Source organism: Macrobrachium rosenbergii, chromosome 53 (assembly GCF_040412425.1).
Source record: "Macrobrachium rosenbergii isolate ZJJX-2024 chromosome 53, ASM4041242v1, whole genome shotgun sequence".
Taxonomy (NCBI): Eukaryota; Metazoa; Arthropoda; class Malacostraca; order Decapoda; family Palaemonidae; genus Macrobrachium; species Macrobrachium rosenbergii.
In genome coordinates, this window is record NC_089793.1 from 27,289,471 (window position 1) to 27,312,823 (window position 23,353).

The 23,353-nt window shown below is 34.6% G+C and overlaps 1 protein-coding gene across 1 annotated transcript in view; it reads right to left on the reverse strand.

Moving 5' to 3' along the window:
- The window catches only part of LOC136834096 (tyrosine-protein phosphatase 99A-like), a 582,738-nt gene that overhangs the window by 12,902 nt on the left and 546,483 nt on the right, over positions 1-23,353 (reverse strand). The window contains 11 exon segments of the mRNA XM_067096352.1: positions 56-270; positions 539-898; positions 1,414-1,581; positions 2,357-2,486; positions 7,807-7,973; positions 11,897-12,022; positions 12,804-12,848; positions 13,400-13,614; positions 15,958-16,108; positions 17,551-17,683; positions 18,954-19,219. Coding sequence (XP_066952453.1) covers positions 56-270; positions 539-898; positions 1,414-1,581; positions 2,357-2,486; positions 7,807-7,973; positions 11,897-12,022; positions 12,804-12,848; positions 13,400-13,614; positions 15,958-16,108; positions 17,551-17,683; positions 18,954-19,219 — 1,976 coding nt within the window.

A 23,353-nucleotide genomic window follows, 5' to 3' on the forward strand; every position in this document is an offset into this window, starting at 1 on the left:
TCTAACCAACTGTGTGATCTACTTTTCTCAATACAACAAATACATGAAATCTTACCTATCTACAACTATTAGTGGTCCATTTTGGTAATTGGTATGTGCTTCTGAAACCAAGGATACAAGGCTAAGTGTAGTAGTTAGGGCGGGAAGTGTGTGAGGCCACCCTGGGGCATGAATCAATCTGACAGGCAACTCGTAATCATCTTGTAAGCTCTGTACTGCAACATCAATAGTTACTAACCCTGAATTCAACTTTTCTTCTAGGTATCTCACCTGTAAAATAAATTCAAGTTGTTATCACCCTTTGTAGTTGAACAGTGAATGTCATTAAAAGCTCAAGACTTTCGGAGAAACAAGAAAAAAAAGGTTACTTGAATAAATAATTCAAATATCAACTTAATACACATTACTGTACTTTATATACTTCACTGTAAGGTTCATTTTCGTGAAATTTTCAACTCGCAATATACTGTATTAAATTTGAAAAATGTATACAACATAAAATATACAATAAACCAAGCAATTTTGTCAATTGTATTACCTTCCAATTCTCAGAGTCAAAATCATCATGTTGCGCAGGCCAAAACTGAGGGAAGCCTTGACCTTCATCTACAGAAGTAAGAACTACAATAGTTTGTGCATTGTGGTCCCAAACCATTTGCCAGAAGTCTAAAATAGTTCCTGGCGAAGGATGCTGAGTAACAATAAATTCTTTTAGTCTCTGGTGGCCCATCAACCAGGTGCCATTAATGTAATCAGAGCCATCAACTCCAGGTTTAGGAGTCAGGTGTACCCGTCCATTTTCCATGGGCAAGTGGTCTGTGCTGCGATTCTTCTCTCGGTTAACAGGTTTAACAGCACTAACTACATTGAAATCCCTAGGCTGGAAATGTGTCACCAACTGGAATAAGAAATCAATCATCATTACTGATATGTAATGAGCAGTAATAAATTATGTAATCAATATTCCCTTTAATGCAAAAATGCAGCAACTTGCATGAATTTTTTTGAAGAGGTTAAGAGGCACATGAATTTTTTTGAAGAGGTTAAGAGGCAGAGTTCATAAACAAAATTTGAATGTTATAAATGAGGGCCTAAAACCACAGGTGTATAAAACCATAGGTGTATAAACAGATAATTTATCTAAGACTACCTTTAAGTTCAAATTCATTATATTCACTAAAATGCTGTTATGCTGCTACTGCAGAACTAGATAAAACAAGATAGCAATGTATTATTAAGAGTAGCATAAAAAAAAAATAAAGTACAGCATACCACTATTATCTATCTACTGTATATTAATCAATATCAGCAACTTATCTATGTTTCTCAAACGCACAACTGCAAAAGACAAAAGCTCTAACTGTATGATTAATATTTTTTTACCCAAAAAAAACTTACTTTGAGAGAGCTTACCTTGAACTGGTGATTTAAAAGATACCATGGTTGTGGCTTCTCTTGGGAGCCCCCTGGTGCTTGTAGCATGCGTATATAACGACTAAGGCCCGCTCGGGGAATATTGGTATCACCACTCTGAATAGCTTCAAGAAGTGCATCATGGATAAATATATACTGCTCTTCCGTCTGAAAAGGAAAAGAAAAATTTTTATTGGCATATATAAAGCAACAAGATATTAACATTTTTAAGAGGAAAAAAGGTCAAAGAATAGAAAAGGGTAAGTGTAAGGTTAAGAGAAAAGTGTAACCCTGAAGGGGGTAAAAGACCTACCATTAGAAAGAAATTTGGTGGAGGGAACTGGAAGAAACAATCAGATGGAGGAAGTTCCAAATTACAAACTTAAGACCCAGTAAATACTCCGGACAGGAAAACAGTCAAGCAGAAGAGCTTCTGTACCCCTAAAATTGCATGATGTTCGGCAAAATGCATTGTATTTATAAGCATTAAATTTAGAAGTTTTATAAATAAGGGTGACCATTTACATAAAGAAGGTCTCCAATATACAGTGTCATGCTTTCTGCAGTTTATAATAATGATTCAAAAGAATGCAAGTTAGGTTTGTGAATCTTCATAAAATTCGACCTGAATAGCATCAGAAGTTACAAGAAGACATAAATGGTCAAATTTAAGGTTTTATTTTAATAAAAACAGCTATCCTTTTCAGCTATCCTGCAATTCATTACTAAAATAAAAGCAAACACATAGCACAAGCAATTTCAAACTGAAAAGCAGGTCATCAAACTAGAGCTAAGATAGGAGTGAAAATGAAATGAGATAAGGACAATTAAGAAAAGTAAAGATTACGCACTTCCCTCACTGAATGTTATACTAAATAAGGAATCCTATTAATTTGATTTAGATACTCATACATTACTGTAGGAGATAATGTACATCCCTTACCTGAACAAGGAAATTACGTTGAGTACGAATATGCTTCAAAAAGCCCCAAATGTTGAGACGTCCTTTAACTCGAATCTGCTGTAGCATGGCATCCAGGACAATATATGTTCCTGTTCTTCCCACACCAGCACTAAAAAAACAAGTGATGTAAAATATATAAATCAGAGTAAGTATATTTTACATACAAAGACTGGGAGTTCAGCAATGACAAACCTAGCATTGAAAAATGACTTTACTACCCAAGCAATTTACAGCTGCTAACAGATTTTTTTTTTTTGAGATTCAAACAACAGCCATTTACTTTGCATTTACTTCATGAAAGGAAACTTGGAAGTTACTTCTGAATAGCACATATTTTGTTACTTCTGAAGCTCACAGACATTCATTTTACATATTTATAGTTTTTGCTGTGTTCTCTTGAACACTTTTTCTTATTTTTCAATAATAAAGTACTTAGTAGATTCTAAATACAGTACCATATTAACATATTATTGATAGGCACTTTCTGATGATGAAAAGGACAAAACATTAAATTTAAAGAGAAAGGCTTACAAACTAAAAGAAGTGCTCCCTATATGATTGTAGGCTTTGAAAATATGATGCAATACTTGTCACAACTACTTGCCTGTTCCTGATTAACAGAAATAAACAGTAAACCTCAACAGCAGTCTTGACAACTTCATAATGTGATGAAGTCACTGGGCTACTTTGTTAACTATGTATTTAAATGGTTCTAAGTACAGTATCTGACAATATCTGGTGGATGGTTCTGCATATATGACAACAGAGTTACCTTTAGCAATGCTTTAGAATTTTGATATTAAAGTATCTTTCTCTTCCAAATGTTAACAGCATCCCAGCACCTTCCTTAAAACAAAATTGCTTATGGTGATGACTTCCTGTTTTTTATCTTTGATAATTATTATAAAGGCCATAATTGACATATTTCAAGTCAGGCCATCTTAAAGAAGTTTCTGTAAGAAGGCAGTGTCTCACTGCACATCTGTTGATACAGTACAGCCATTCTTAAAGGGTGTAAGCAGTTTCCTTTCAGGCCCTAGCTGCACCCACTTTTTAGCCTTTTACTTTATTTCCATTCCTGCATTTCTTCCATATTGCTGTCCAATCTTTCTAATACTTTTTTTTATACAACTGTGGGGTTTTTCTCCATGTCACTTTTAGAACCTTGTACTTTATTCAATTTATCATCTGGATCTTGCTGTCCAACCACTTTGATTCCCTCTTTTCACTATCTTAAGCACTGAATGGCTGAAAGTTTCCAGTACTTACCTTTATACCCAAATTTTCTTGATTCATTCATTATTCTTAAATAGGCTTTATTCCAATGGTAAACTTATATTGTCATTCTTAGGGGTGTTCTCTTTAAGGTACTGTGACATGTTTCATATGCAGCGCCATCAGCACTCATATGCTAGTATGATGTCACAACTTTTACCTGTTTATAGTAAACCTACAAAGCAGTCTTTCTGGCATCATTTTGCAAGTTTCTGCCCATCATCTGAAGCTTCAATAGTACCCTGACATAATATGCATGTCCCATAAATATTAAAAGTGGTACAGCAACTCATTTAAGGTCTGACTGACTTTTTACCTAATATATACAGAAACTGACAATCTGCCTTGTATACAAAAAGAATTAATAAATAAAATCTAAACAAAAATTTTGTTCCACAAGACCTTAGTTTAAAACCCTTCCACATCTATACAGAAGGCTTGAAGCTCTACCATGTGTTAAGTACGCAAAAGCTTTGGATGAATTTTTGTTCTTATACAGGCAGTCCCTGGGTTACAGCAGGGGTTCCTTTACAGTAGCGCGCAGTAAGTTGGAAATCACCATAAGTCGGATCTTAATAATAACACTAGGAATAATAATCTCAGTTAAGTGCCGTAACCTGGAACCAATTTTTTTATGAATATATTTGAACAAGCATCTTAAGTTCGGAACGCCGTAAGTCAAAACTGCCTCTGCATAACATGTAAGACTGTCCACCATCATTCCTCAATTATGAATAATGATGTAAATCTGTAACTACCTAAAAGTGTATAATCAAGTTACCAAATAAACAGTACTAAATAATCTCAGCCTAGAAAGGATTTAAAAGGCAATCACTGTAAAATCATGTTTGCAATTGGGACCATGACGACTGTGTGGAGAAGCAAAAACTAAAAGATTCACCACTATATATTATCAAAATGCCATACTTGCAAGTTGTTTTGGTTATCAAGATTGCTAGGAATACAATATACACTGTCTTAAATTTCTTTCTTTCTTTTGGTCTTCAAATCTTCAGCTGAAAACCCTTATGGACAGAGGCAACAGACTATAAACCCAAGAGGGTCCCAAAGGGAAATCAGCCTGCAGAGTGAAGAGATAAGTTACAGGAAAAGGAGACAAATAAATGAACATGAGGAAATAGAAAGTAAAACTGATACACCCGAAATTCAGCAGATGACAGCAGAAAGTAGGAATGAGTTTGCTCCTTGCTTAAATATTTGAAGATCAGAAGACTCCACAGTTGCACTAGATGAACTATTCCACATTTTATTTGTAACCAAGATAGACTCATTAATATTGGAAAATGAGATATTTTCTCTTATACTGATCATAATACAGTATTCAATCTAGATCTCAGTAAGCTTGTATAGTATTGCATAAATAAAAGGAGTAAGAAACACTTTGAGCAAAGGATAAAAAAAATACTAGCAACAATATTAAATGTCAAGAAAATTGGCTAAAAATCTAATAACCAGACTGCAGAAAAAAAGTATAGAAAACAAATACCAATCCAGTGACCTGAATACTGTTAAAATTATGAAATGCACAACAGAAAAATTCAAGCATTCAATGTTTGTATAAAATTTACAAAATATAAAATGAACAAAAATATCTTACATAAAAAACAGTGGCAAGAAGTACTGTACAATTAGTACTAAAAATCACTGGGTAAAAAAATATGAAGCAATAAAATAGAAATCTTGATAAACCAAATGTGATAGGTAAACTAACCGAAAACTTTGAGGCATAAATATGTCATTGATAAACAAATAATCATATAGTATTGAAAATAATGCTAGACAATGGAAAAACGTATGGCAGTGTTCTATAACACAGAATTGTATTTGTATTTGTCCGAGGCAATACTAATTAGATGACACATAATAAAATTACAGGAATAAAAACATGAAACAACTACATGACATCAGAGTGGATAAAAGAAGATGCAATAACTATTATCAATTAGTTTAGTGCAATGAAAAACCATGCAAAATTACAAAGGGTTTACTGTACAGTACTTGGGTGTGTAAACTAAATTCTTTTACTCTTATACAAGTAATTTAAAAGATTATTTCTGCAGAAAACGTGGGTGGAAAATTGATGAAGTTGGTTTCGACAAGTGGTATGGGAGTGGGAATTAGTCAGAAAAGTAGTAGCTATGACAGTAGCAGGACAAACACAAAGTAAGAAGACTAAGAAAATCACAGAAAGAAAAAAGGATAAGCCAAATGAAAACTTAGACCAAATGGAAATTCAGGTCAAATAACATGAAAGTTGGAGAAAATTAATTTTGTGTCTATCTCGTCAAAGGCAAATCAGATGTAAACACATCTCTGATGATATTTACAAGTCTCTAGTGCAACATATGCTAATATAGCCATTTCTTGAAAATGATATCTGAGTTTTATTCATAATAAAACGGGATAAAGCACAGGTCAAAATAAATCTAGGTCACACTGTACAGTACTATACCCATTCAGGTATATATACCATTTCAGGACCAAAAATATAGTTCTCAAAGGATCTTCTCTCCTTAAAAGATCTCATTCAACAGCGGCTGTTTTAACTAAACGTAGTAGTTTTACAAGGTCTAGACCAAAATCTAAGAATTAAGTTGCAAAATTAATAATTAAACGGTTCATTAATGTTCTGGTTCACTCCCCCTCTGCAATTTCATAGAACAGACCTACATTTCTTAAGTTTACCTCATTAGATTTTAGTACATAACTGCTCAAGGATATACAGGCAGTCCCTGGGTTACGGCAGGGGTTCCGTTCCAGCGGTGCGCTGTACAGTAAGTCAGAAATCGCTGTAAGTCGGATCTTAATAATAATAACAATAGGAATAATAATCTCACTCACAGCGCTTACAGCAGCATAATCCTGGTTACTGCTTCGTAAGTTGGATTACAGCTGTAACCCAGAACGGTTTTTTTTGCAAATACATTTGAACAAGCGCTGTAAGTTCGGAATGCCGTAAGTTGGAGCTGCTGTAACTCGGGAACTGCCATAACTTATAACGGATTATTCTGTGTGTTCACCCAGACTCATCAAAATCAACTCTATTCTTTCTCCAAATATTCTGTTAATACATACACAGACACACATACACACACAATGGCAATATATATTACCTCCTCTTAAGTTCACTGAAAAGGCACTAACCTAACAAGCTAAACCAATAAAGGCATGGGATGAATTGATGTAAGAGTTTTAAGATAGTTAAAGAAAAACTCCTGGGCAAAATTCTGTCAAAACAATAAGACATCAAATACACAATTGCTAATATCATTGGACATAACTATGTACACACTTTATTATAAATAAAACAGTACAGCATTTACACAATGTGAAAGACACTGTTGCCTATCAAAGTTAGTAAACAATTAGGTGCTAGGGATCCCTACTAACATAGTTTCACCATTATATTTACATGCTTACAGACAAAAGTATTAGAACAATAACAATAAGAAACATGAAAATATATTCAGTCTACACAAAATGAAACATTCCCCTAAACACAAACTATACAATGAATCATTCTGAATCCAATGAATAAATTATGAAACTACACTAAAAAATAGACTATAAGATGAAAAATAATATGCAGCCACTACAGTTAATTTTTCAACCTTGTCTGTCTAAAATAAAATCTTTTAAAAATATCTCCAGTAACTTATGGATTACTCATGAAAGTCAGTAGACAAAAAATTCTATCCACAAGAAGCTTCAAAAGTGAGAGGGGCAAAACTATCAAGATTGTTTCATGATGAAACACTTGAATGAAAAGTTAGTGACTGCTGAAAACTCTTGAATTAAGAGTAAAATAATTGAAAATATTGTCCTTCACTAATGAAAATTATCCTTTTCTTTCCTTAAAACAACACTACTAATGCCACGTTAAAATAAGCAGTAGATTTATACCCATTAATGACTCTTTAATCTGAAGAATTATGATTCTGAAACTTTCTGAGTGATGTTATAATTTTCTTAAATGTTACAATAAAATTAGAAATGTATGAGTACACAGTATGAAAACTGAACTGTACTTTGTCTCTATCCCAGGAGGATGGCAGTAAAAAAAAAAAAAAAATCTAGTAATTCCTCGACCTTAGCTTATGCAAAACATAAAATGATGCATCAAAACAACATACCTGCAATGAACTATAATAGGACCAGCATCTTCAGGATTTGCTGCCGCTGATTTTCGTACAAAAGACAATACAGGCAATGGATGATCTGGGGTACCGTGATCTGGCCAGTTGGTATAATGATACTGATACACAGTACGTTCACTGCCACCAGATTTCTTACATTTAACCTGAAAAACATATATAGTTTCAACGCATCATTCAATAAAATATTTCTTAGAACTGAAACAAAGAAAATCACAAATATGCATTTGCAGTCTACTGCCATTTAACAGATAGTGTAACTTGCGATGAAAATCACCGAAGGTGAAAATTCTACTCTAGAATTAAACTTGGGAAGGGAGTCTCTAGGAAGCTGCTGCCTACATATGATTTTGGAAATGGAACTGGAATATAAAATTTATGCCAAAGGCCAAGTGCTGGAACCTATCAGTTCATTCAGTGCTGAAAAGGAAATTGAGAGGAAAAAGGTGAAGAGAATATGAATGGAGGTATGGTCAAATGAATGATAGCGGTTACAGCCAGAGACCAAAGGGACACTGCAAAGAACCTAAAGTAATGCCTACATTGCACTGCGTGCGGTACACTAATGGCACTATCCCCCTATGGGTTGCATATGATTTTACATTTCCTGAATAATCTGAGGAAAACATATGCAAAACATTTCAAGATGAAGGGAGGAACAGTGAGGATTGCAAAGTAATTTAAGTAATCCTGGATAGGACACAAAAAAAATCCAGCCTGAAAAGTGGCAGAGAGAATGCTGTGGGAGCTGTAAGCAATATTCTATGTATCAGGGAGAGAGAGAAAGAGAGAGATAAAAAATGAAAAAATCAAATATTAAGAAAGATAAGTAGTAAATACAAAAAATAAATGGTAACAGGATAAGAAACTAATGAGATGTAATGAAGAGAATATATAGAAAATAAAAGCCCAAGAAAAACTTTGTTATCAGAATGTATGTCAGAAAAGTCTCACATGATAACATGTTTGCTTATCATCATTATACGCTGAAAATCTGGGTATTGTAAATGTTTATCTAGCAAGCATCAAGATGATCACTGAGGACTGAGAGAGGTTGTTTATTATGTGTAACAGTTAAAAAGGTTAAAATCAGATCTTCAACACAAAAACAGAAATGCTTCTGGAAACTTAAGGACAAACATTAATTCACATCCACGATTAAAGTTTTCATATATCCCAATATGTGTACCAAACTACTGCAACAAAGACTAACCAAAGGAGTTTATAAATTTTTTATCAGCTTTTCTTCCTGCTTCTTATACTACTTTACAGGGAGGATGTTTAATTGCTAAAAGTTAAGGGGAATTATGTTAGGCCAGGAAGGGTGGGTTAGGACATAATCCACAGTCCTAGTTTAGGTTAGGTTACTATGTATCCCTTTATGCAAGATTAAGAGAGGTCCATAGGGACAAGGCCCTTTGGCCAGGTAAAACATAGCACCCTAGATCGGAGTACACTCAATACCAATGTATTCCATGGTAAACTTTGGGGGAACGTTAAAATAATCCAAAATGTTGAAGGATATTAAACTGGGTTTTAAACAGCTATGCTATACACATGGGAATAAACTAAGATAATATCTACATTCTATAATTACCTTTAGAATGCATATGCATATATATAAACTTTTTAAGTATTACCTAAACCAATTTCCTACTCCCAAATACAATAACAATATACTGTACAGTATTAAACAGAGTTTTTCTTCATCAACAAAGTAATTTTCCAAAAATAAAACAGTAATCCATAAATGCCCCATCAGAAGGAATGTAATCAACCATAACACCATAAAAATCATATAGCAAGCTTCAAAACTTCAAACCTACACTGGGATATCATAAAGATTGTGTTACTCTCAGTCTAATGCTCAAATGGCCTATTTCCTTCTTCATACATACAAACAGGCTTAAAGAGATTCAAGTCCTTGTTCCCCTTACAAAAAATTATCAAAACTATACTGCTCTCCTACAAGAAAAATAGCAACTTTACTGAATTTTAAACCTCTGCTAATATTAAGCCTCATTATGAAAGATAAGTAAAATTATCAAGGCATTTACTGCACACAGCTGATGGCACTTTTAAAAGATATAAACCTTCACAGCACCTAGTTCTGAGTAGGACAGATTCTGGTAACAAACAAGTGGCTAATCCCTTCAGTATATACATGTTTCAGCCCACTTATAGAAAGAATTATGAGGGAACAAGTATACAGGGAGATTAAGCCCTTTTGCAGCTAACATACAGAGTAGATTAGGTCTTTACTGCTTATAAGGATTTTACAATCTAACAAGCTCCAAAGGTCACACGTAAACTTTTGATGTACTGGGTAAAAATCCATACACATCCAAAAATTTGAAAATACAACACTATATCAAGGAAACGGTCACAATATTCTGGGTTTGTTTCAATCACTGTTCTACCTCAATCAATCACCCAGTTCAAAGTCAGGAAGGAGTTGGAAAATCCCAACTCAAAAAATCTGGCAACCAACTCTTGATCATACCAAAAGAGTACTGAAGTATGATGAAATTTGTCCTGAGAGAGCAACACAAATTATAATGACTACAAGTGTGGTGAAAGTCAAAAACATATTAACATTCTTAACAAAGAAAATGGAAGTGAAGATCTTGATAACATAGAGGAACAGAGCCATCCAGATGCATAAGATATTTTTAATGACTGCCATCAGCTAACCAGTGAACAGCTAAATATTATGAATGCTGCAAGTTTGCATGATTAGGATGAAAATCATGACTAATCAAAATACCCTCTTAAGTTTGTGCCTTTCTTGTCATCCAAGGCTTGTGAAACTCTTGATGGACCACATGAGGAATTCCTTACACACCAGACTGCTGCAATTTTCCACTCCTGCCCTTTCTCCTTATCCATCAATGTAACCTTCAATGAACATGAGGCAATACATGTAAAAACAGCTGATCCATATGGCACTCAAGACAAGGAAAGACCAATACCTCCTCTAAATGATAAAATTATTTACAAAAGATAAAAGCTCCCTGTGCAAAAATGACTGAGGTGTAGATCATATCTGTTCCATCTTCCATCATCATTTACTGACATGCCTGCCAATGCTTTGGTGATGTATGGGTCTATCGGGAGATCTTGTATTAAATGGAGGATGACATCACCATACACTCAGCGCCACATCAACTACATAATTTACACCACCTCACCTCAGTTGGATCCAACTCTTAATACAATTTATTCTTCATACAGCATTATCATAAATAGTTTACGACATTTTGAACAAATGTAGGATAAAGATTTTTTTCTCTTTCTCATCAACTACAGTGCCTTGCTAAATATACTAAATATACATTTTCTTAGTTTAATGGTACAACTCACTGTACGAGACAGAACATAAAAAAGTACTTTAGCTAAGTAAGATATTTAAACAAAAAAGATTGAAATAACTAAAATACTTTTTTTATCTAACTATGCTTATAAATTGTAAAGCAATGAATGATGAGTTTAAAAGACTGTACACATTCATTCAAGTTACCCTTATAATAATCAAAAGGTTTCCAAGGGCTTAGAACAGTAATCATTAAATGTACTTGATATTCTTCATAAATATTTTTCATTAAAATCTATCAGTTACAAATTTAAAACACCTGCAATAGGTTTAAGGACTAAAGAAAGAAAAAAGTAATTCAAAGTAAAACATATGAGTAGCACTACCATTCAACTTACTCTCTTAGAGTTGTAAATCTTCAAAACATATATTTATGAAGTTCAATCAACTAATATACTAACAGTGTTCAAATTAGAGCTTTAAGGAGTTTTAACCACAAGTCCTAACAGGAACCTTTGGATGAACGAAAGTGTATTCTATTTGTTGCTTGATATCAACTTTACCATTTCTTTCAGTGAAAGACACTCCAAACAAATAATTTCTTCACAATTATATGATCATACTTATACTTGGACAATTTGCCTTTCTTTTTTGTTTTGTGGAAAAAATTGCTTCACTAATCTCTGAAAAATTTCATGGAAAAAATTTCATTTCAATTCCTGCAAACTTCTAATAAACTCAAAATCAGGGACATACCTTCATATGCCTAATGGCAAACTTTCGGATGGTGTACGTGGCCAATACCTCTTCATGTACTAACCGAACTTGAATGAGACCATATATTTCACTACCTTCTTTGGGCCAGTATTGATCACACTTTTTCTGTAAAATGCAGAATGAAACATGAGATTAGCACTTGATCAACAGCAAATAGAAGTTTTGTCTTGTGGTTGGTTTTTATAATGGCACAAATTACATTAGACATTCACAGTTCTGGTCAATTAACAAGGGAACCATCTGAATTAAAGAGTGTTTACAACTAGCTAACCCATCTGCCTTCAGCATTACAGGAATGAACCATAAATACAAAATCAAAAACAAATAGATAAATAAAAGACATCTCAAGGACATGCAAAATGGAATGTGACCATCCACAAGGGCAAAACTCCTATACATAATGATGTTTAAATGAGCTCTGTGAGAAGAACCCAAATAGCATAATCAATAACTAAGATCTACAACACAACTAGACAGCTAGAGGGGCTAATCCCCTCACAATACCCTCATTTGGTTAGCACAAATATTTCACTACAGGAGGTTTTCTTTGTACTATAGAGAACTTGAAATCTAGTCAGCAAATGCCATGAAGATACACACATAGGACCATAATCAGTAAGACCCAAATCATGGAAATGTAGAAAAATACAAGTTCCATAATAATTAATATTTATAAAAAATAAAAAATGAGTAGTAAAAACAACGGAGAGATACTACTACTTCACATTTAACAACACAATAACTATTCTGTAGATAATAAGTGCTTTTAACCAAATGAGTTGTCAATGGCAAGCAAGGGTTGGTTGTGTACAGTGGCATGCCAAGCGAATGTCTCCCTTGTGCACACCTAGCATAAAGAAGTTTTGCACCGTGTATTATACAATACCTCTAGGCATTGGGTAGCTAGCTTTGGCTGTTTTTTAACAGTTTCCTATGAAAGGCAGAAAAGGAAAGAAAACAAATATTACCTTTCAGCCCACAATGGTACGTGAACAATGCTGCTATGATAAGGAAGTACTGCAATACTTTTCTTTTACTTGAGAAAAAAATAAAATCTTATCATTACTCAAGGTGTGTAAATGTACCGTCAAAAGCTTCAATGTATGTAGTTTCATCCACATGTAAAATACTGTACACCACAAGTTTTGTACCAGTTTTTTCTAAGAAATACTTGTAGGTGTTCAGAGCAATAAAATCTGAAAAAAAATTACCAAATGCCCATGGCAATCCTTACTCTCCTTAACTTGTGAGAATAATTTTCCCTTTAAATTCTATTATTTACACAGAGTACATATAACTGTCCATAATCTGGTGCAATATCAAACATTCCTATTAACTGGATGGTATGGAGGAAGTCCTACATTGTTACAATACAGAAGCTACGAAGGGAATGCTATGAGAAATATTACTACATAAATAAGCCAGTCCTGTTAAGGGATAATTTCCCCTACAGTTGTACAATGTGAAAAAAGAAACGCTTACCCGTCCTCGCTCCACAAGGTTTGTGATCATCACGATTATGTGAACTCTCTGTTCCCAAACCATGCGCCAAAACGTGTCAAACGTAGATGGCAGAGGCCCCTGCGTTCCAATGTAGGCTCTTGCTTTATCATAACCATCAATGTAATTTGCATTGACATATTCAATTGCTTTCTTTTGTCCAGGGAGGGGTCGAAGTGGAACACGTGTGTGGTCATCTGAAAATCATCAAAATTTATGGTTTATGTACCTCAGCATGATAATCTACTAAAAATTACTACTACTTCGTATCAAATTTACAATTAGAGATGTATAAAAATAATACCAAAACTACTAAACAGTCCCAGTAAGTCACAGAACTGCCACTGCTTATTTAAAAAACATTTAATATTGCAAATCATTGCAATACAACAAATTTAATGACCTAACCATGTAAGTCACATACTGCTATTGCTTATTTTTTAAAAAATACTGTATTGAAAATCATTGGACTATCTTACATTCTAAGGCCTTCAATTTCAGTAAAACTTTCATACTGTACTGGAAATTTAATTATAAAATCTCTAGCCCTGAAAAACTGAATGTAATGGCTACTATAAAGAGATAATAGATAACCATGAAATAACTTTTTTAAACTGCATTATAGACATTCATTGTACCTTAAATGTGTTGAAGAAAACAAAATATTTAATTTCAAAATTCCTATAAAATAAAAACCTCACAGACTCCAATCAAACATTTCTATCAAACTGGTATAACTCATTAAATTTTATTTGAAAAACAAAAAAATAATAACAACACCACACAGCATCAGTCAAAAGCTAACATTCTTTAACACTACAAACTGAACCTACGCAATTTCTAAATAAACTTCAGTATCTACTCTATATAAAGTAAAACCGTATAAAAATGAGTCATATAATTTCCACAAAGAATTTACAACAAAACCGATATGTCTTGCCAGTTATTTTACCTTCATGGTATTTAAACTGTAGCCATTCATAAATCTTAAAATCTAAACAGTATGCAAAGGTGTACAGCATTTGTGGCTTGATTGTTGAACATCAATTAGTAAAAAAAATCATTATCATTATTATTATTATAATTATTATTGTTGGATGAAGCTCAGATACAGTATTCACGTAAAATATGTTACTGCAAACTGGGTCATTGAGGCTATTCATAGAATACCAATGGTTAAACGAGTATTTACAATTTTAGGTTAAGGTGAATTACTTGAGGATGGCATTCTTTTCAAGACGAAGAATGTCATAATTTGCAGTGTGGGTTCATCTCTCTGGCACTGAAATGAGATAGTGCTTTTGGCTATGCATACTTTGGCCAAGCTATTTGAACTACTGTATTAACCTAGCAATACAAATTATATTGATGCTTATGTACACTATTATTATTACATTAAGATAGTTTAACCAGACCACTACACTTATGTACAATTATCCAGCATGAGCATATGTAAAGATTCTGAAGTCTTGGAAAGTGAAAAGATTCCATTATCTTGATGCCTTAAACAGTTTAAATAAGATCCTAATTCAGTTCAGAGTAATCAGACTTTTCTAAATTAAAGTTTTGAACTGACTGGCAAACTTGTCCCATCTTCACTTCATTTCATGAATGACTATTAAGCTAATTTAAAAAGACTGAATTATTTATTACGAAAAATGTATTGTCATCATGTGCAACTTTTCTGTGACTGACCAGTCACATGGATCTACCCCAATGACACTGGAAATGTCACATCTGTCACATGTAACATTTCTTTTGAGGTCACACCACAAAGACCCTTAACCTGGAAATGCCTCAATAACTTTTATTACTGACTGAGAAACACATTCCTTAAATTACAGTATCATTATAAGTATTCAGAATTATAAATATCCTCATGGAACAAACCAAACCTACAATAAAGATAACAATAAATAGTCGAGTTATTATCTAAATATCCTCAAACAAGTGTTCTACTAAAAAGCTGAATTTTTAAATTAATGTTCTGCAGGAGTCTGGCCTTCTCATAAGTGGCAAAATCTAATAAATAGCAGACACCACAGTATGCAATTGAACATTTAGAACAGGGGTCGGCAACCTTTTGGAGAGTGTGGGCCAGACACCTCTGCAGTGTCTTGGAGGAGGGCCACGATATAAAATTTACTATAAGGATTGCTCAACACCTTAAACTAGGTAACAACTGTTAGATAATTAGTGTCCAGGTGTTAAGTTGGCAACTGGAATGAGATCCCTCACAGGCTGGATGTAGCCCACAGGCCGGAGGTTGCCGACCCCTAACTTAGAATACCACTTCAATTCCATAACAACTCTAGCTGAAGCTAACTTCTCAATCAGTTCCTGAGATTTGTCCACAAAATGCTTTACTTCTATGAAGGTAGCCTACCATAAATGACAATCATAATAATATAACCATTACACCGAGTCTTAAAAGTTGACGGGATATAATACTTAAAAAGGTGAGGTGTACAAGAGCAGTTCTCCATCAAATGTTTTTTTCAAAGGTTTCCTTTTGAATGGGAAAATCGACCATCACTCACATGCAACAATATTAAGATAACGGTTTTTCTGCTTATTGTCCGGGTGTTGAGAATGCTCTGCAGGATGATGTTCTTGAGCTGATGCTGCCTGTATTGCTTCATACTCTTTGGAGAAGGCAATGTCTCCATCAGCGTGGAGATCAGCAACGTGCTGTAAAGAAAATGATAAATGACAATGAAAAGTATATATATACAGTACAGTATTCCTAACTACAAATCTGCTACAAATATATAATTTCAGGTATGCATAGGGTAACAAAAAAAATATAAGTAAATAATGACAACTAATAACTATTCCAGTTTAAAATTGTAATTTCAGGTAGCTATGCCTGGGATAACAGGAAAAACTACACATGCCTAACTCCTACTTTGGACAAGATGTCATTTTCCATAAATGACATAATCTAATTTTCATCCTGAAACCTTCGTACATTCAAAACCTTTGTACATCAATCATGAACTGTCAGGATTCAACAGGAAACTTTACAACCACAGATACAGATTTATATTTTTGAGATTTTATTTAAATGACATAATCTAATTTTCATCCTAAAACCTTTGTACATTCAAAACCTTTGTACATTAATTGTGAACTGTCAGGATTCAACAGAAAAATTTAGAACCACAGATATAGATTTATATTTTCGAGTTTTACTTAAAATGATGGCAAATAATTTTTCTTTTCAATTGATAATCATGGCCTTGTGTTCAGAACATACTAGTATAAAAATATTTCACTAAATATGAACATTTACAGACTTGATGTAAGATATTAAGGGATCAGGAATACAAATTTGAGTTATTTCAAAGAACATCACATAAACTATATGATTTAACTCTTTACAGAGTTCTAAATCACTTACAAATTAAAGGTTGCATAGTTATGCGAGAAAGAACGTTACCACCTTTCCTACCTACATACGCACTACATTACAAGAAGATACACAAAAAAATGTGCCCTATTATCAGATAATGGCTGTCGTGCTGCCTAAAACTAAAAGTACAAAACTATCTGAGCAAAGTCATTTAATTATACAGTACTATACAGTAAATGAAGTGGAAGGTATAGGCGGGTAACAAAATTTTAATACAACTGCGCAATTCTACTAAAAATCCAAAACATTATTTGTGTGTCAATTCTCAAGGGATAAAGCAATTACACAGACTTAAGTCTTTATCTATACCCTTTTTCCATGATTTCCTGAGCCTTTGTAAAAGTTCTTGTCCAGCTACCTCCAGATCTATTAGTATTTTCACTAACCGTTCCTCATTCCTTCTCATATTATGTTCAAACCATCTCAGTTTGAATCTCTATCAAAATGGGGAATGTTGCAGCTTGACACTAAATGCCATGTGCTACCAAAAAACAAATGCAACATCCCATCACAAAGCTAAAGCTGCCATGTTAATTCTGCATGGCAATCTCAAAAAATTTCATTGCCACGACTATGCTAAAAATTATGACTCAATGTACAATTACTTTATGTATTACTAGACAAAGACATGCCTAGGCACCTACACAAAGGTCTTCCCACAAAAGCTGAGCTAGACTTATAAAGGGTTCACTCGGTAACAAATGCCTAAAATCGTTACCTTTGCAAAATCATGAACGTCAACCGGGCCATATGCGCCATCACCACCACTGTCATTTTCCCAATCGTGCATAAGAACAGGTGGGGCTTTTGGAGGGTCATCCAGGTAGTAGTATGCCCCCTGGAAGAAGCGCCTGAAACAAAACACACTAGGCATCAGATAAAACTGCTTATTAAGTTTTCAGCTGACTGTAATGAGATAACCATCACCAGCTTAAGCTAGTATGATTATGGCATTAATTTACAAATGATTAACCCATCACAATGTAACCAACTTGAGTGGTTATCATATATTAACCGATATGAAAATGATGTTGCATAAATTCCAACAGGTAATACATTTCAGGAAGGTAGAAAGATTATCAAATATATAAATTTGTAAATTCTGAAGCATAAACAATAAATGGTAGTACTAAAATCTTTTTCACAATATATAATATACAGCTTTCAAACTCACAGTTCCAAAATGAAAAACATGCATCTCAACATGGCAAATGGCACAGATGCTGTTTGCATTACATTAAGATATAGTTTCAGTAAGGTAAAACTTGTCATATCTTAGAAGATTACACATCACTTTTGTGTATCTAAGTCCTCTACTTAATTATTCTGAAACATTTTAGCTGTTTTATATGTTAACTATCATAACAATCAATTTTCACTGGCAAAACCTATGCAAATGTCATTCTTTTTTGCAATTTCCACCATGTTTATTAAAAGTCAAATGCTCTGTACCGTACCGCTTTATGTTAATGCAATATGCAACTGAGTTTTATGAGATATGTGTACTCTATACAGTACTGTACAAAGAAAAGAGTTTTATCCTTGGGAAAACGTTAATACTAAAATTTGGTAAGATATGAATAAATTGTCAAGTTACTCTCCGGATGTGAAAAGCAAAATTAAAACCATTCAACATTTGGGGAAACGTTACTATTGAAATGTGAAACTAAAACGAAAATGCTCCTACATTTGGGGATAAATTTACGCCAAATTATAAAAATAAATAGAAACAAATTCCAAAGAACTTATTACCAAAACAGAACTAAATGCTAATATATAAAAACCATATATAAAAAGTATACTTTATTCGTAAAGTTAATTTTATGAATGAAATTAAGATGACAAAAAAAATGTAAACAAACCCTCAGCCTTTCATACACTCGAATGGAATATAAAACTTAGGCCAAAGACCAAGCGCTGGTACCTATGAGGTCATTAGGCGCTGAAAGAGAAATTGAGAGTAAAAAGGTCTGAAAGGCGTAACAGGAGGAAAACCTTGCAGTTGCACTGTGAAACAACTGTTATGAGAGGGTTGAGGAAAGTAAGACGGTAGAAAGAGATATGAAATGAGGCACATGAAAGGGGCTATGACAGACTGCTGCTGCTGCTGGCGACTCTTACCTCCAAATGATCATGGCCACCACCAGGAGGAAGAGGGCGAATGTGGCACAGATGATGCCAGCGATGATTCCAGCGCTCATCTCCAGGCCGGCCTGGGAAGGGTCTCGAAGCGCCACCTTGTGGCAGTCTGGGAACAAGGGGATTTTCCTCGGCTGCGAGAAGGGGCCCTTGTAGGTCTTGTTGTTCGTCTTGAAGAAGCGCGAGTATGTGCCGCCTCGCACTTTCACTTCGTACATAGTGTTGTAACTCAGGTTCGTCAGGAGGAACTGCAAGAGAATGGAAATCATTGATACTATGCAATTAAAGGTTAACTTTTCAGCTTGTATGCAGAAAAACAATAGTTACCTTTTATCGCCATTATAAATATCAAATAGTTCGTCAAGAGAAATTGCAAGAGAATGGAAAATGTCTATACAGTGCAATTAAGGGTTGTTATTTCAGAAGTATTCTGAAAATCAATGGATACATTTTTACCTCCATTATAAATATCAACTAGCTCGTTAAGAGAAACTGCAAGAGAATGGAAATTCATTTATCAAGTGCAATTCAAGGTTATCAAGGTTATAATTTTAGCTCTTATTCTGAAAAACAACAGACGCATTTTAAAGCCATTATAAATAGCTAATCGTGAAAAGGAAAACAAATGAACAGATGTCGATTAGAATTTCCGATCTCCTTACAACAACATATAAACTTCACAGATGAAGTTTATGACCAAAATATACTGAATATACATATTCTAACATACCAAATATGCTTACGGACGCACACGCACACAGCATAATCAATACGGCATGAATATTCATCACGAGGAAATGTAAAATGAAAAAAAAGCAACACGGGAACATATTCCCAGAAAATGACGAAGCCGAAAAGTTTAAGAATTAATATTCTGAATAATTAGCAGGTCCTAAGAGCGCATTTAATTTAGTCAGTAGCGAGACCCTCATTAACCCGAGTGCCGTAAAAAGGCCCACAGGCAATGATCAATACGTGACAGCGTGGTCGGGAAGAGGAAGGGAAGGAAGAGAAGAGAGGGAAGATAAAATGGGAAGAGAAAAGAGGGAAGAGAAAGAAGGAAGAGAAAGAGGGAAGAGAAAGAAGGAAGAGAGAGGGGGAAGAGAAAGAAGGAAGAGAGAGGGGGAAGAGAAAGAAGGAAGAGAAGAGAGGGAAGAGAAAGAAGGAAGAGAAGAGAAAGAAGGAAGAGAAGAGAGGGAAGAGAAAGAAGGAAGAGAAAGAAGGAAGAAAGAGAGGGAAGAGAAAGAAGGACAAGAGGGAAGATAAAGGGGGAAGATAAAGAGGGAAGAGGGAAAAGAAAGAGGGAGATGACGATTCTTAGGAAGCATTCTGAAAGGGAAGATTTGTCACATGATGATAACGATATTCATAAGTATAGGATTTGGGCCCATTTTAATAATGAAAAATGCTAATGATAATTGTAGAATGGAACAGAATATAGTTTATAGGATGGGACCTTAAGGTCATTTGCCCATAAATTTAGAAAGGTGTAACAGGAAGAAAAACCTCGCAGTTGAAAAATTTGTTAGAAGAGGTTGGAAAGTAAGATGGAAGAAAGAGAATATGAACGGAGGTACAGTAAAAACAATGAAAAGGGTTGCAGCTAAGGGCTGAAGGTATGCTGCAAAGAACCTCAAGTAATGCCTACAGTGCACATCAAGAGGCCCACTGACGGCACTAACCCCCTACGGGGATATTCGTGAGTACAGGATTTGGGTCCATTTTAATAATAAAAAATCATAATGATAACAGTGAAATTGTCAGCATATTTCTGGCATCGATATTTCTGTCGGGTAAAAAGCTCTCGAACCAATCACCTAAATTATGTTAGACCCATCACATAAACTACAGCTAACTGTTCCTAAGACCTCCGTGGGGAGCAACGGGTAATACAGGTCGGGAAATCGTCATAAAATCCCCTACCCACGCCCGCCAGTCTTCTGATTTAGCCATTTCGTCCCAATTTCCTGTTAGCACCGGATGTAGTGGCCCGAAGGCTGACAAATCCATTACAGCCAAGGAACATGGTTACAATAACAAGATACAGGTGGATAATGGTGAGAGAGAGAGAGAGAGAGAGAGAGAGAGAGAGAGAGAGAGAGAGAGAGAGAGAGAGAGGGGAGAGACTTTTAAACAACTGATATATTTTCTATATCAAATCAGTTTGAAACCAGATTTCGAAATAAGATTCTTATATAAAAGATCTCTCTCTCTCTCTCTCTCTCTCTCTCTCATAAACACACACATATAAACACCTATATATATATATATATATATATATATATATATATATATATATATATATATATACACACACAAATAATACTTTATATATATATATATATATAATATATATACATATATATATATATATATATATATATATATATATATTACCTTGTTACTTCGAAGTTTAAAGAAATTAACATGGCAACTTCAATATGACTGAATCACAAAACGCGGAAAGCTTTTTTCGCTGGGCGATAGTGTTACGTTTACGCTAAAGCAGCCGCCCCCGACGACAGAGCACCTGGTCGAACAATGAACACCTGGGTAGGTCATCACAATGGTCTCTATTAAGCAACCGAAAAGAATAAAATTTACTTAATAATAATAATAATAATAATAATAATAATAATAATGGTGAATATATCCACACTGGCGTAAATGTAAATATATATGTATCTTAGAAATATTTTACAAACGAGAGATTTCGAGAACTTGCTAGAAAGCTCTCGTTTATATATATATATATATATATATATATATATATATATATATATATATATATATATATATAAAATTACATTTACATTTACACCAGTGTACATTTCTTCACCATTTTGTGACTCTTGCTATTGTATATGAGATATTTGAATAATATAATAATAATAATAATAATAATAATAATAATAATAATAATAATAATAATAATAATGCTTCACTGCTTACATAAGATTATCTTAGTCTATACGACCATTATGAACCTGCCCAAAAATTTTAACTGTTTGTACGATGTAAATTAATATTCTTAAGAATATAAAGACGGGAAAATGTAGCATTTAAGTATTTAAGTCTAAGGTTTTATAAGAATATACTTTTCCTGAGTACCTCATAAAAAAATTGAGTCTTTCAAAAGAAAACGTGATTTTAGTTCAGTTGAGCAGCCCCTTTCGACCAGAAACGCACTTTCACCTTCCACCTCATAAACGAGAGAGAGAGAGAGAGAGAATTTCCAACTCTTTCTCCGGAGCATTCAGTGCTCTTCTCCTTCTAACGAATCGTGCTTTTATTCTCTTCTTCTTGCTTGAAAGCAAATGGACCGGATGGAAGCATCAACCAAAAAATGTAATAAAAGATATTATAATCTTTTTCTGAAAGATTCTTTTCTAACCGGTTCGCAACTATTGACCGTCCATCCATCCGTCCAAATTCCTCCACCACACTTAATACCCCATCCTCCTTTCCCCACCGGCCTCCCTCCCCCAAATGCCCCAATCCTTCATATCCTTTTCCGTGCCCTTCATCGCCAACCATCCCCCCACCCCTAAACCTTCACCAGCCTCCCTTCCCTATGACTCCCTCCTATAGCTCCATCTTTCCTTCCCTTTCTCCCTATCTCCCTCCTCCTCCCTATTACCCTCCCTCCCTCCAGCGTTTTCGAACAGCTGCACGAGCGGGAGGGAGGACTCAAAGAGAACACAGCTTCTCAGCCTCTCCTGACCATATCCTTTCTCTGCCCATAATGAAGGCAAATGGAATGGATGGCAGAGTTCATGATCGTCCGTCCAGGAGGAGGAGGAGGAGGAGGAGGAGGAGGAGGAGGAGGAGGAGGAGGAGGTGGTGGTGGTTTGGCGCACACGGCACAATCCCGTTATCGCCTGATTTCTAATTCTCCTCCTCCTCCTCCTCGTTCGTATTGTTTACTTCCTTTTCGTTGGGTGATTTAGTTATTTACTATATCGCCTGATTTCTAATTATCCTCCCCCTCCTCCTCGTTCCTATGGCTTATTTCCTTTTCGTCTGGTAACCTAATTCCCTACTACAGTTTATAGTTGGGGAATTCTGATTTTGATTTCTAGTAATTCCCGATTATCTGCAGTTTCCAATAAGGCAATCCTCATCCTGATTTAAAAGACTTCTTCTTAGTTAACCTGATTACCTGCAGTTTCCAATAAAGCAATCCTTATTCTGATTCAAAATCACTCTTATTCGTTAACCGGATTATCCGCAGTTTCCAATTAGGCAATCCTCATTCTGAATTAAAAGCCTTCTATTTCATTAACCTGACTGTGCGTGCAAGATACAATAAGGCAATCCTCATTCTGATTTAAAAACCTTCTCATTCGTTCCCCTGATTATCTGCAGTTTCCATAAAGGCA